Source organism: Ranitomeya imitator, chromosome 5, assembly GCF_032444005.1.
Source record: "Ranitomeya imitator isolate aRanImi1 chromosome 5, aRanImi1.pri, whole genome shotgun sequence".
In the NCBI taxonomy this organism is placed as follows: Eukaryota; Metazoa; Chordata; class Amphibia; order Anura; family Dendrobatidae; genus Ranitomeya; species Ranitomeya imitator.
The window spans coordinates 80,809,100-80,822,243 of record NC_091286.1 but is presented as its reverse complement, the minus strand read 5'-3'; the positions used below and the strand labels follow the sequence as shown (position 1 = coordinate 80,822,243).

Below are 13,144 nucleotides of genomic sequence, written 5' to 3'. Positions count from 1 at the left end.
ATGCAGGTGAAGGGATCTGCACCGTGACTGCAAAAGTGCAAACATTTGTTCCACCCGGACACGTTCCTGGAGAGTATACAAAAAAAGGTTGCACTCTACCCTGCCAAAGCATGTCGAATATGAAATACATGAAATATGAATAGCAAAATGGCTTCTTGAACATTAGGAAAAATATTTGAGACGCTTTGCACAGAATTTGGCCAAATAGTGTGAGCCCATAAACCATCGTCAAGGTGGTCTCATTAATCTGATGGGTCCCTGGCCTCCCTGTCCAAATGTGAACACTTACCGAAGGCTAATGTCTGTATGCATGGGTGAATGTGGACACCTCTCTCAGTAAAGCCTACATATATGGGTTGGCCGGAACCAAGTGTGATTAGATGTAATTAAAAACCACATGGTGACGGGAGGAGTGTTCAGTCAGTAAGCTAACATAGAAATGAAGAGAAAAACGACTGGCACATCCAAACTAGTGTGAATAGGTGCATACCAGGAGCGGCATACAGACATTAGCCTTCGGTAAGTGCTCACATTTGGACAGGGAGGTCAGGGACCCACCAGATTAATGAGACCACCTTGACGATGGTTGATGGGCTCACACTATTTGGCCAAATTCTGTGCAAAGCGTCTCAAATATTTTTCCTAATGTTCAGAAAGCCATTTTGCTATTCATATTTCATGTATTTCATATTCAACATGCTTTGGCACGATAGAGTGCAACCTTTTTTTGTATATTGTATATAGAGGTAGCTGCTCCTGGTATGCACCTACTCACACTAGTTTGGATGTGCGAGTCGTTTTTCTGTCATTTCTATGTTACAGTAGCTTACTGCACTGTGCCTGGAAACTATCTGCTCCTGCTTCACTTATTCATTTCTTATTCTTAAAGTGTAGACATCATTTTAATTATTCCTTAACATCTAGTCCATTTCTTATTAGTGTAGCAGATTGGTCAGGTCCAGATCCCAAAACCCACTTAAATTGTGGAAAAAAACGCTCTGCAATGTATTTCTGTAGTCAGAAGTGCTCAGCTTCTGCAGGAGTGTGTACAGCGTGGTGTATGGGCTCAATACAAAGGATGAGCTGTGCGGTCCTGTGTATGGGGGAGTCAGAAAAGATGAGGCCAACAGCTGTAGAATGTGTATGGGGCCCATTGGTTATATTCCTGGAAAACCAGTGTGGTCTCGCTCAGCTCCCACTGGGGTTGTGAACAAGTCTCCAAAGCTACTGAAGCTTGGCATTGATTTATAGATAGGAATTGCCACTTTCTCCCCCATAGGCCTTATTCCCACATATATTTTTCAATCGCTCAGCACCCAGCATTTATTATATGGATGCGTGCTGTCTGTGTAAAAATCAAGACAGTGCACTAACAAATGTAATTCAATTGGATATAATATAAAGACACCAGCGCTCCATAATATAAGTGCTGTCCGTAGCAGCTGGAATCCAACAGCCAGGTGCCCAGGCCGATACAAATGAAATAATGAAAAAGATTGATTCCGCGCTTCAGGATGGATCACTAAACAAACGCATAGATGAAATGCAAGAAAACTGCCTGCTGCCAATGGTATATAATACCCATTAAATGTGGTGCGCGTGCAATGCAGACATATAATACACACCGGCACTGCACTATTTGTATCCTGCATCAGTACCGGTCTGACTCACCAGGTTCCCGGGGTGTAGTAGATACGCAGGGTTTCCGATGTGTGGGCAGCTATTCAGATTTCCTGGTGGAGGTCCTTCAGGCGGGAATAGGGTGATGGGAAGGGGCTGACCACAGACACAGTAAGACGGCATGGCGGTGAATCGGTGTAAAGCCAGAGAACGCCCCGGCCGGTGGCGTCCCTGGATACAGAGAGAAAAAAATGGCCGACGAAAGCGCTCAGCATGTGACGTCACAGGAGCTACGAGGTGCTGCTGGGGCCAAAAGGGTATGGACACACGGATGATATCCAGATGACAGTATGGATGAAAATTGTTTGAGGTGTCTGGAAGAAACTCAAGGCAATTTTTCATAAGCTCATCTGACCTCAGCCTAGACGCAGACCAAGCTCCTATATGTCTACTTTTTTTTTGCAGATCATCAATCCGCTCATATCAATAGAGCCATTAACCATTATGTTTCTATGTTATCCCTGAAATGGTTAGTACATGTATGACAAAAAGGGATGTGAAATGGGGCCTTGGTCTGTGTTCACACATACCGGAAATGCTGCATTTACAGCACCACCTGAGGTATGGATTTCTAATCTGCAGCAAGTCGATTTATATAGCGGAAAAATGGGGTTTTATTGTTGAACTTTCATGCTTGGGTCGATGGGTAAGTTATAATCTTTAATAAAGCCCAAAGGCTGTAGCCGTCACGTGACAGGAATTGTCAGCACTGGGGTCAGGATACGATGAGACTGGCATCAAAACACTGAGGGGACTGGCAAAAAAAAGAGAACATTTAAAGGTGTTCTTGAAATCTTCTACATCTACTATGCTATTGTCTCAGTCTAAAGACGGACACTGCAGAAAAGGAGGTCATGTAGGGTCTAAAGCCTTATTGAAATCAATGCTTTCATCAGGGTCACATCTGAATTTCGTTTTTTGGATTCAGATGAAAGTCCCGGGTGTAGTCCTGAACGGCACACAGAAGTAATGTGAACCTTAAAGGACAGAAAAGTCAGTGTTCACTGGCATTTACAATGTGATCCGCGCCAATCTCATATTGCAGATTAATTCTGAAATGATAGCAACAGAGGAAATGAGATTTAATTGCTTTTTTTTATTAAATTCATTTTTTCTATCATATCATCTATTCACACAGGAGAAGGGGACATTAGCGGAGGCAGCTGCAGCTTCTTCAACCAGTTCTAGTCATGGCGTTGAATACTGATCTCCATAGTCCTGCTGTACTGTATCCAGATGATTACTATGAAGGAACAGTCAGACGGCCATATAAACTGAGATTGGAACGAAGTGCTCGGACTGGCCATGGTTCTTCCAACCAGAGTGTGATGGCTGCATAGAACTACATGAAATGGTCACACTCGGGTGGGGAGAGCCGCTGGCCGGTCCGAGCACTGTGTTCCGATTTTATAGCGTTTAGCTGCAGACTATGCACAGTAAAGGTGTCTATAGACAGTAGCTTAACATTGGCAAAAAAGAGCAATGTTAATAATAACAAATGTTCATCAGATAAAATTTAGCAACACACAATTTTATTAGTCACTATCTGTCAGAGGAGAGTAGGGCTGCCGCCATGCTGGCCACCATGCCGATTAGATGGTCGGACGATCTCACTGTTGCCAAATGTCCTGTAATAACTGGTACTGATATTATATACCTTGCTGCTTCAGCGGCTGCAAAATCTCAGTAATCAGTACTCGTCTTCCCTTCTTCAAGAACAGCTTCTGAGCAACTGGGAATAAGACACTGTCAAAGATGTGACATAGTTTTTTTTTCAAGGATGAAGAAAACTGTCATGGTTGGCTGAGATGATGAGCTGAAGCAGAAAGAACGAGACTGGGAGAGGAGCAGGAGAAGAAGAAAGCATAAAGAAGGAGATGGAAACTGTCAATATCGTGTTCAATACATTATGGCAGATTTCCATTAGAGATTACTATTGCATATGGCCTCCTTAAAGGGTTTTTAATTTTTTTAATAGTAATAATGATAACACTGGACAAGGAATCCGATTGGAGGACTGATTCCTCTAAGGGCGCACTCAGACGGCTGTATAAATTGGACCGCAATGCACGGACTGGCCGGCGGCTCTCACTGGCCCGAGCGTGACAGCTTCATGTATTTCTATACAGTTGTCATGCAGTCTGTTTTGTTTATTTTACAGAAGCAATTAACAATGTACCAGACCATTTACACTTTCTTATGTTACAGAATTGTAAAGTACCGGTAGAAAAATCAGAGGCTATACAGCGGCTCCTTACGATATCTGAAATTATTTTTGGCGCAACCTTAGGCAGAGTCTCATCCAATTTATGGGGAAAAACTAGTGCAGGCTACAATTAATTTCCCACGGAGATTTGGTCAATGAAAAAAAAAGTCATCTGCACTGCCCCATTGAATAACAGCTAAATCTGATGAAACAATGACTGAGGGTCCCTACACACGATTAAATGGAGTTTGCATCAAATCCCCTGCAGTCTTCATATGTGCTACATGTGGGTTTTGCTGCGTATTTTCTCCCATATTTCCCCACAATGGACACTATGAACTGCAAGAATCAAGTCGGCAAAATGTTGTGGATTTGAAAATCTACTTTTTATGTCAATTTATGAGCATAAATTATCTACAAAGCCTTGTTGAGATTTGCTGCATCTCCAGTACATTGCTGGTAAAGTATTATGCTGCAGATTTGACACGAGAATCTATTCTGCAAAACCACAGCAAATATGCAATGCTTACATCCACACTGAGGGTGCACACAGGATATTCAATTACAGTGAGGTTGTAGACATATTGTGCAGATTTCTACACTCACTTCTGCCCCATATATCGCCTCCATAATTAAAATAACAACCAATTTTCACTCTTTCTGCTGGCGCGTTGTGCCAGTGCTCCCTCTGCTGTCACACAGCAGTCATTACAGATATACATGCTCCATTATTTTTGCATCCTCATCCTTGGATGAAATCTCCACAACTCCATCTTGTGAGATGACGATAGACTTGATCTTCTCAGACAGCTGTCTGTAGTCATTGTTAGAACATTCCTCTGCGATTTCTACCCATCCTTCCGGGGTACAGACGACATCATTGAGAATGACTTGCTCCAATGCAGCTAGGTATATAAAAAAACAATACTTTATGTTATATGTTTGTAAAAACATGGATGCTATATCAGGGCTGTGGAGTTGGAGTCGGAGTTGGAGCCCATTTTGGTGGAGTCGGAATAAAATGGACCAACTCTGACTCCTAAAATATATAATAAATTGGGTACAGTAGTTCAATGCAGTTTGTGGGTAATATTTTTTTCATACAAATTTGGGAAAGTTATGAAATGTCCTATAAATGTCTGTCCTATTCCTGATCTAAGGTCTAGACTTAGGGTACCGTCACACAGTGCCATTTTGATCGCTAGGACGGCACGATCCGTGACGTTCCAGTGATATCGTTACGATCTCGCTGTGTCTGACACGCTACTGCGATCAGGGACCCCGCTGAGAATCGTACATCGTGAGGGGCGTGGCCTGAGAGTCCATGTGAGCGGACGTGCGGCTGTGAGCTCCCGCCGCTGTATATTGTAAAATCCTGCAGAGCCGCTGCTGTTTGGTCCCTGCGGGGGCTTACTGGCTGCGGGGAGACTTGGAGAGGCCGGCGGTGCTGTTCGGTAGCGCTGGAACCGACGAACATGACCAGGAGACGGCAGAAGGACGCGGGAGCCGGGGATGCAGGCGCAATCCAAGATGGCGCCGACTTGAGGGAAAAGGCAGACAAGGAGAACGCCGCATGCAGAAAGCGCATGGAGGTAGCGGCAAAGCTCCAGCAGTTTGCGAGAGCGGAGGCCGCAGAGGAGGGAGCCGGAGCTGATACCGAAGAGGAGGAGGAGGAGGAGAGCCCAGCAGGAGAACATGAGGTACAACAGGGGAGAAAGGAGAGTAAAATGGCGGTGGCAGAAGGGGGACCCGAGGAAATGGCGCCAGAAGCTGAGCCTACCCTAAGAGACGTTTTTGCGCTAGTCTCTTCATGTAAACAATCTCTGACCATACAGATACAGGAGGTTAAGGGGGACACAGCCCAGATAAACGCAGCCATGCAGAAGATTGACAAACGTGTGGGGGAGGTAGAGGAGAGAGTGAGCACTGCAGAAGACCATATAGTGCAGCTGCAAAAAGCAGAGAAAAAGTTCACTCAAGCAATAGCTGAATTGGCTGCGAAAAATGAGGACCTTGAGAACAGGTCCAGAAGAAATAATATTCGCATAGTGGGCATCCCTGAAAAAGCTGAAGGGAGGAATCCAACGGAATATATTGAAAAATGGCTGTTAGAGACATTTGGAGATATGGCGCTAACAAAAGTGTTCGCGGTAGAAAGAGCGCATAGGGTCCCGCCGAAACCACCTGTCCCTGGAGCGAATCCCCGTACCATGCTCGCCAAAATTCTAAACTATAGAGACAGAGACATTATACTGAGGAAGGCCAGAGACATGACGGATCTGACAGTTGAAGGCCAAAAGATTGCTATATACCCAGACTATTCTACTCTGGTGCAGAAACAACGGATGATGTTCACGGGTATCAAGAGACGGCTGAGGGAATTGGGTGTGCAGTATTCCATGATGTTCCCAGCAAGACTGAGGGTGGTGGCGTTTGATAAAATTCATTTTTTCCAGAAGCCGGAGGACGCTACCCAGTGGATCGATATTAATGCTAAAAAGCTTAAAGGAAAAGGAGACTGAAACTGTGGGAAGAGTCTGAAGTTGTTTACTTATCTGTCAGTTGGAAAAGAGTCATGTGATTGACAAACCAGGGGGTATGGGTGGTGAAGAAGGGAGCTGGATTGTATTAAGTTAAAGGGATGGTGTAATGGTTGCTGGGAAAGTGGGAGGAAGGGTATGCGGCATATTTTAAGTGTATGCAGGCTTCTTGTGTGTGCAAATAATTCTAAGTTAAAATGTTTTGAGAACGTTATTTTTCAAAATGTCTGAAATCCTGCTATGTACAGTGGTGGGAGGAGGGTTGGGAAGGTAATGCCAAACGGAGTGTTCGCTATGGGCGATGATGCCCCACTCTTGGAAAGAGGTGGAATGGTTAGATGTGAGGGGGGAAGGGTGGGAGGGGGAGTTGGGAGGGGGGGGGGGGGGGAGGGTAGTTAGACAGCCTGAGCTCAAAATTGATGATACTTATAGTGAAGATGAGCCAAGTGATGGGGACCCGTTTTAAGATTTTGTGCTGGAATGTGAGAGGCCTAGGGGAGAAATCTAGACGTGCTGCGTGTTTGCAATATGCAAGAGACCAAAGGGCCTCAATGATATGCTTGCTGGAGACGCATTTGGTAAGGGAAAAAGTGGATGTTTTGAATAGACGATGGATCCAGAGGGGATATCATTCTACCTTCTCCACGTATGCAAGAGGAGTCTCAATCTTGGTTCCAGCGGGAGTTCAGTATGAGGAGGTGAAGGTATATGTGGACGTGGAGGGACAGTATGTACTATTACGGTGTATACTGTATGGAGTGATGCTGTGTGTTGCCGCGATGTATATTCCGCCTCCCTACTCTAGCAGGAAGATTAGAGAAGTAATGGAGCGAGTGGAAAAATGGGGACCGACACCGTTAATAATTATCGGAGATCTAAATAACATCTGTGATGAATATTGGGATAAAAATAAAAATACTCAGAATAGGTCGGAGGGACACATAACAACATTTGGCACCTATATACAGGAGATAGGTTTGATTGATCTGTGGAGGGTTAGACATGTGGGGGAGAGAGGGTACTCATGTTATTCACCGGCACATGCCACACTCTCTAGAATCGATATGGCTCTGGGTAACAGGATCTTGGACACACTGGTTGGGGAGGTGAGATATCTGCCAAGGGCCTTGTCGGACCATAGTCCAATTGAAGTAGAGGTTAGATTGGAGGGGGCTCGCTCGCTAAGTGGGAGAGAATGGAAGATTCATCCTAATTGGTTACAGAGTATTGAGTTGGAAAGTATAGGACGGGAGGTGGCGGAATTCTTTCTCTTAAATGATGGAAGCGCCGACGCTCTTACAATTTGGGATGCAATGAAGGCGTACCTGAGGGGACTACTGTTTAGGGACATTAGTAGGTGTAAGCGGAGGACGAGAGAGGTAGAAAAAGCGGCAGTTGAGGAGTTGAAGGAAGCAGAGGATGGGATGGCCACACTGGGAACCCCTGAGGCAGAGAAAAGAATGAAAAACGCACAAAATCATTTGGAAAAAATTCTGCTAGGTAAAGCTGAGAGGAAACGAGATTTCCAAAGGGTATTGTTCTATCAGGAGGGAGAAACAGTGGGACATATGCTGTCGGTAGTGGCTGCTGCTCAGAGAGGTTCTTCATATATACACTCTTTGGATTCTGCTAGTGGAGGTAAAATAACGGAAACACCTGAAATTTTGAGAGCCTTTGCGGACTTCTATGCAGATTTGTATTCCTCTCGGGTTGGTGAATCGGTCGAGGATGCACTGACTTTCTTGGAAGGTCTGGATTTGCCGAGACTGAGTGAGGCAGATAGGGAGAGCCTTGAGGCCCCTATCACTGAGGAGGAATTGAGTCGGGCATTGATGTCTATGGCCAATGGGAAGGCGCCTGGGGTCGATGGGTTACCCGCTGAGATCTATAAAGGGTTGGCAGAAGTGTTGATTCCTAGATTAAAAATGGTATTGGAGGAAGCTAGGTCTTGTGGGCGCTTGCCAGCCTCTATGAGAGAGGCCATAATAGTGGTCATTCCAAAGGAGGATAAGGACTTGGGGAAACCGGAGTCGTACCGCCCAATTTCTTTACTAACAATTGATGTCAAGCTTCTGGCCAAGGTGTTGGCTCTCCGCCTCTCTAGTGTTATTGCGAGTCTGGTGCATTCGGACCAATCTGGCTTTATGCCGGATAGATCAACGGCGATTAATTTGCGGAGGTTATATGTAAATTTGCAGGTAGAGTCTGATAACTGTGGTCGAAGAGTGATTGTATCGCTAGATGCACACAAGGCATTTGACAGCGTCGAATGGGGGTACCTCTGGCAGGTGCTGGAATGTATGGGGTTTGGCCCGCAGTTTGTGGCCTGGATACAGCTGTTGTACTCATTACCATCCGCCAGAATTAGAGTAAATGGGGAGCTATCTCGTCCTATAGGGCTGGCTAGGGGTACTAGGCAGGGATGCCCGCTGTCACCCCTCCTGTTCGCGTTGGCTGTAGAACCTCTTGCTGCTAAGATTCGGCAGTCGGATGGGGTCCCTGGGTTTAGGTATGGCAAAGTAGAGGAAAAAATAGCGTTATATGCGGATGATGTTTTGCTGTTCCTGGAGGATCCAGACAATTCACTAAGAGGGGCCGTTGAAATTGTTGAGAGATTTGGTACTGTGTCGGGACTAACAATTAATTGGGATAAGACGGTTCTTTTTAGAGTGGATGACGTAGGAGAGAATGTGAGTGAGGATGTTGGGGATGAGAGGCTGAAGGTGGTTTCCCAATTTAAATATCTTGGAATATGGATTTCGGTGCCGGTGGCGGAGTTTCTGCAAAGAAATTTGACTCCTGTTATGGGGGTACTCAAGGCAAAGGTAGACGCCTGGAATAAGCTACATCTATCGGTCGTCGGTAGGGTAAACCTTATTAAAATGGTCCTTATGCCCAAAATTCTTTATGTTCTGCATAACGCACCAATTTGGATCCCTCGGGGGAAGTTCAGGCAGATTAATGCCCTCTTTAGAAGTTTGATATGGGGTAGACAATATCCACGTATTAGCTTGGAGACGCTTCAACGACCCAAGGAAGATGGTGGTTTGGCTTTGCCCAACCCGGAAATATACTTCCTTGCGGCCCAGAGCCAGCATTTGAAGGGCTGGGCGCGAGGGGCGTCATCCAGTGCAGTACAACAGCTATTGGAAGAGGTGACGGACCGACGACCGATGGCCAGGTGTTTGGAGGATGGCTCATTGGGCGCGCTGGGGAAAATATACCCAACCCTGTTCCTGATTCGTAAATTATGGAATAGACTAAGGCAGATTCGTGGGGTTACAGGGTTGACTAAATTCACACCGATATGGTCTAACCACAACTTAAAGGATTTTGAGGCCCTGGGAGGATTGATGGAATGGCAGAATAAGGGAATTTGCTTTGTTCACCAGATAATCCAGCAGCAGGAGCTGAAGTCCTTTTCCCAATTGCAGGAAGAATTTGGTTTGCGATCCACAGGGGAATATCAGTATGCGCAGATGAGACATGCCTTTAGAGCTCAGAATAAGAAGGCTGATATCAGGGTTCAAGATGATATAGTGTTGGAGTATGTGTGTGGTGAGGGTACTACAAGGGGAGTTATTTCCACTCTGTATAAGGACCTTATGCACACATTTCTGCTAGATTTCCCTATAAAGGCGAGAGCTAAGTGGGAGAGAGAAGTGGGGCCGATGGAAAATGAAACCTGGGAATCGGTGATGGAGTGGGTTCCGCGACTGTCCTTGAGTGAACCATATAGGCTCTCGCAGCTATACATTTTGCATAGGGTATATAAATCTCCGGAAGTGTTATACAAAGCGGGATTGCGTGCCAATTCTGGGTGTCCGAGGTGTGCGAGTGAGAAGGCAGGAATATATCACATGATGTGGACGTGTCCGAGACTGGCTGCCTTTTGGGTGGTGGTTTTGAGCCGGGTTGAAGCAGCATATAAGTGCAGAGTTGTTAGAGACCCGATAGTATGTGTGCTGGGATATGTGGAAGAAATTGGAGTTGACAATACTTGGAAGATTGCAATCGCTAGGCTACTCTACATGGCCAGGAAAGTAATAGCACGAAACTGGATAAACGCGGAACCACCTGTGAGAAGGGAATTTCTCCAATATGTTCAACATGGTCTAAAATTGGAAAAGGGGGTGTACAGTAAAAGGGGGAAAATAGAACTCTTTAATAAAATATGGTCTCCTTGGCTTGATTTGGATTGAGGAGTATAGGCGTCGTGTTTCCTAAGACCTGGAAGAGGATAAATTACATGAGGCAGATAATGCCTCGGTGGGGTGGAGATTGAGACTGAGCTGTCTTATGGGGGAGGGGGGTAGTTGGGGTAATGTTGGGGTTTATTAAAGTAAGAAAATGTGTATCTGATATAATGCAATGTAAATGGCATTCTGTTGTTCTCTTTTTTTTTATATTGTTAATAAAAATCTATTTAAATAAAAAAAAAAAGAGAATCGTACATCGTAGCAGATTGTCTGAAACTTTATTTCGTCGCTGGACCTCCCGCTGACATCGCTGAATCGGCGTGTGTGACGCCGATTCAGCGATGTCTTCACTGGTAACCAGGGTAAACATCGGGTTACTAAGCGCAGGGCCGCGCTTAGTAACCTGATGTTTACCCTGGTTACCAGCGTAAACGTAAAAAAAACAAACACTACATACTTACCTTCAGCTGTCTGTCCCCGGCGCTCTGCTTCTCTGCACTCCTCCTGCATCCTGTGTCAGCGCCGGCCAGCCCCAGAAAGCACAGCGGTGACGTCACCGCTCTGCTTTACGGCTGACCGGCGCTGACAGTGCAGAGGAAATCACAGCGCCGGAGGACAGACACGGAATGTAAGTATGTAATGTTTGTTTTTTTTACGTTTACGCTGGTAACCAGGGTAAACATCGGGTTACTAAGCGCGGCCCTGCGCTTAGTAACCCGATGTTTACCCTGGTTACCCAGGGACTTCGGGATCGTTGGTCGCTGGAGAGTGGTCTGTGTGACAGCTCTCCAGCGACGCTGCAGCGATCGACATCGTTGTCGTATCGCTGCAGCAGCGTCGTTTCAGTGTGACGGTACCCTTAGTTGAGATGAATCAGTGCTGCAGTTTATGTTCATGATAAGTAATGAAGCTCCTCCTCTACAGATAAGGGGAAAAAATAAACACACAGGGAAGGAAAACCTACATTCATCTCAGAATTTCTGGAGTGAAAAGGAAAGCAGGATTAAAGAAGGTAAGTATTTCCTAAAGCATATCTAAACTTTCAATAAACTTTTTAGTTTGTTTTTCCTCTTAGCTCATGTTTGGAGAAATTAGCTGCTCTGATGACTTATATACACTATACATAGAATATAAGGGAACAAAATGTTTTCTAACATCTCAAATTCAGAAAAAGAGTAACAGGATCGATGCGGACATATATATTTGTGTGTGTGTGTTCTGGAATATGATTCAGCATAAACATGCTCCCTCCCTCCTTCCTCCCCTCTTCATAGACTGTGAAGAAATATGATGTGAAGCATTTAGTGAGCTGTACCCTGCTGAGATACGCCTTGACATTGAAAGTTCAGAGTAAAGCTATTTAACAACACATTTTACAAATGTTACCGTGTTTCCCCGAAAGTAAGACAGTGTCTTACATTCTTTTACCACTCAAAAGTCCCACTATGTCTTACTTTCGGGGTATGTCTTACATTGGAAAAAAAAACGCTGCGTTTTTTTTCCCAACGTACAGTTTACTACCGTACTAGTGTTGAGCGATACCGTCCGATACTTGAAAGTATCGGTATCGGATAGTATCGGCTGATACCCGAAAAATATCGGATATCGCCGATACCGATACCAATACAAGTCAATGGGACACAAGTATTGGAAGGTATCCCTGGATGGTTCCCAGGATCTGAAGGAGAGGAAACTCTCCTTCAGGCCCTGCGATCCATATTTAAGTGTAAAATAAAGAATTAAAATAAAAAATATCGCTATACTTACCCTCTGACGCACCCTGGTACTAACCGGGAACCTTCCTTCCTTCGAATCAGCGCTTCCAGGACCTGCGGTGATGTCGCGGTGACGTCGCGGCTTGTGATTGGTCGCGCGACCGCCCATGTGACTGCTCGCGCGACCAATCAGAAGCCGCGACGTCACCGCAGGTCCTGGAAGCGCTGATTCGAAGGAAGGAAGGTTCCCGGTTAGTACCAGGGCGCGTCAGAGGGTAAGTATAGCGATATTTTTTATTTTAATTCTTTATTTTACAATTAAATATGGATCGCAGGGCCTGAAGGAGAGTTTCCTCTCCTTCAGACCCTGGGAACCATCGAGTTTCGGCCGACCCCGACACTACTCAACACTACGGTATTTACTACGTCTTACTTTCGGGGTACGTCTTACATTAGCCGACCCCGCTAAAACCCCCACTACGTCTTACTTTCGGGGGTGTCTTACTATCGGGGAAACACGGTATCATCTGTCCTATTAATTTATGCAACGATTGTTTTATTTCTATCCCAAATTATACAGTGCATGATTCCCTATTCTTGCAAGAATTACAATATACTTTATTTTCTTTTCTTTTACAGGACAAAATTATTTTGAGAGCGAATTTACATAATTACAAAATGTATAAGAAGCATCTTATGAAGTCAGCTGTATTTGAGCATTTCACAGTGACTCAAAGTAATAAATATTTTGTGTGTCAGTGTATAAGTGACCCAGATGAAAACAAATGCTGTGATGCCAAAATC

At 45.1% G+C, this 13,144-nt stretch overlaps 1 protein-coding gene across 2 annotated transcripts in view; it reads right to left on the bottom strand.

The window, feature by feature from the left end:
- Window positions 1-4,248: 4,248 nt before the first annotated feature.
- Window positions 4,249-13,144, bottom strand: part of CLHC1 (clathrin heavy chain linker domain containing 1) — a 68,919-nt gene continuing 60,023 nt past the window's right edge. For both annotated transcript variants that reach the window (XM_069768860.1, XM_069768859.1), the window contains exon 12: window positions 4,249-4,791. In XM_069768860.1, the coding sequence (XP_069624961.1) occupies window positions 4,595-4,791 (197 nt within the window). In that variant the 3' untranslated portion in view covers window positions 4,249-4,594. The remainder of the gene's footprint in view (window positions 4,792-13,144) is intronic.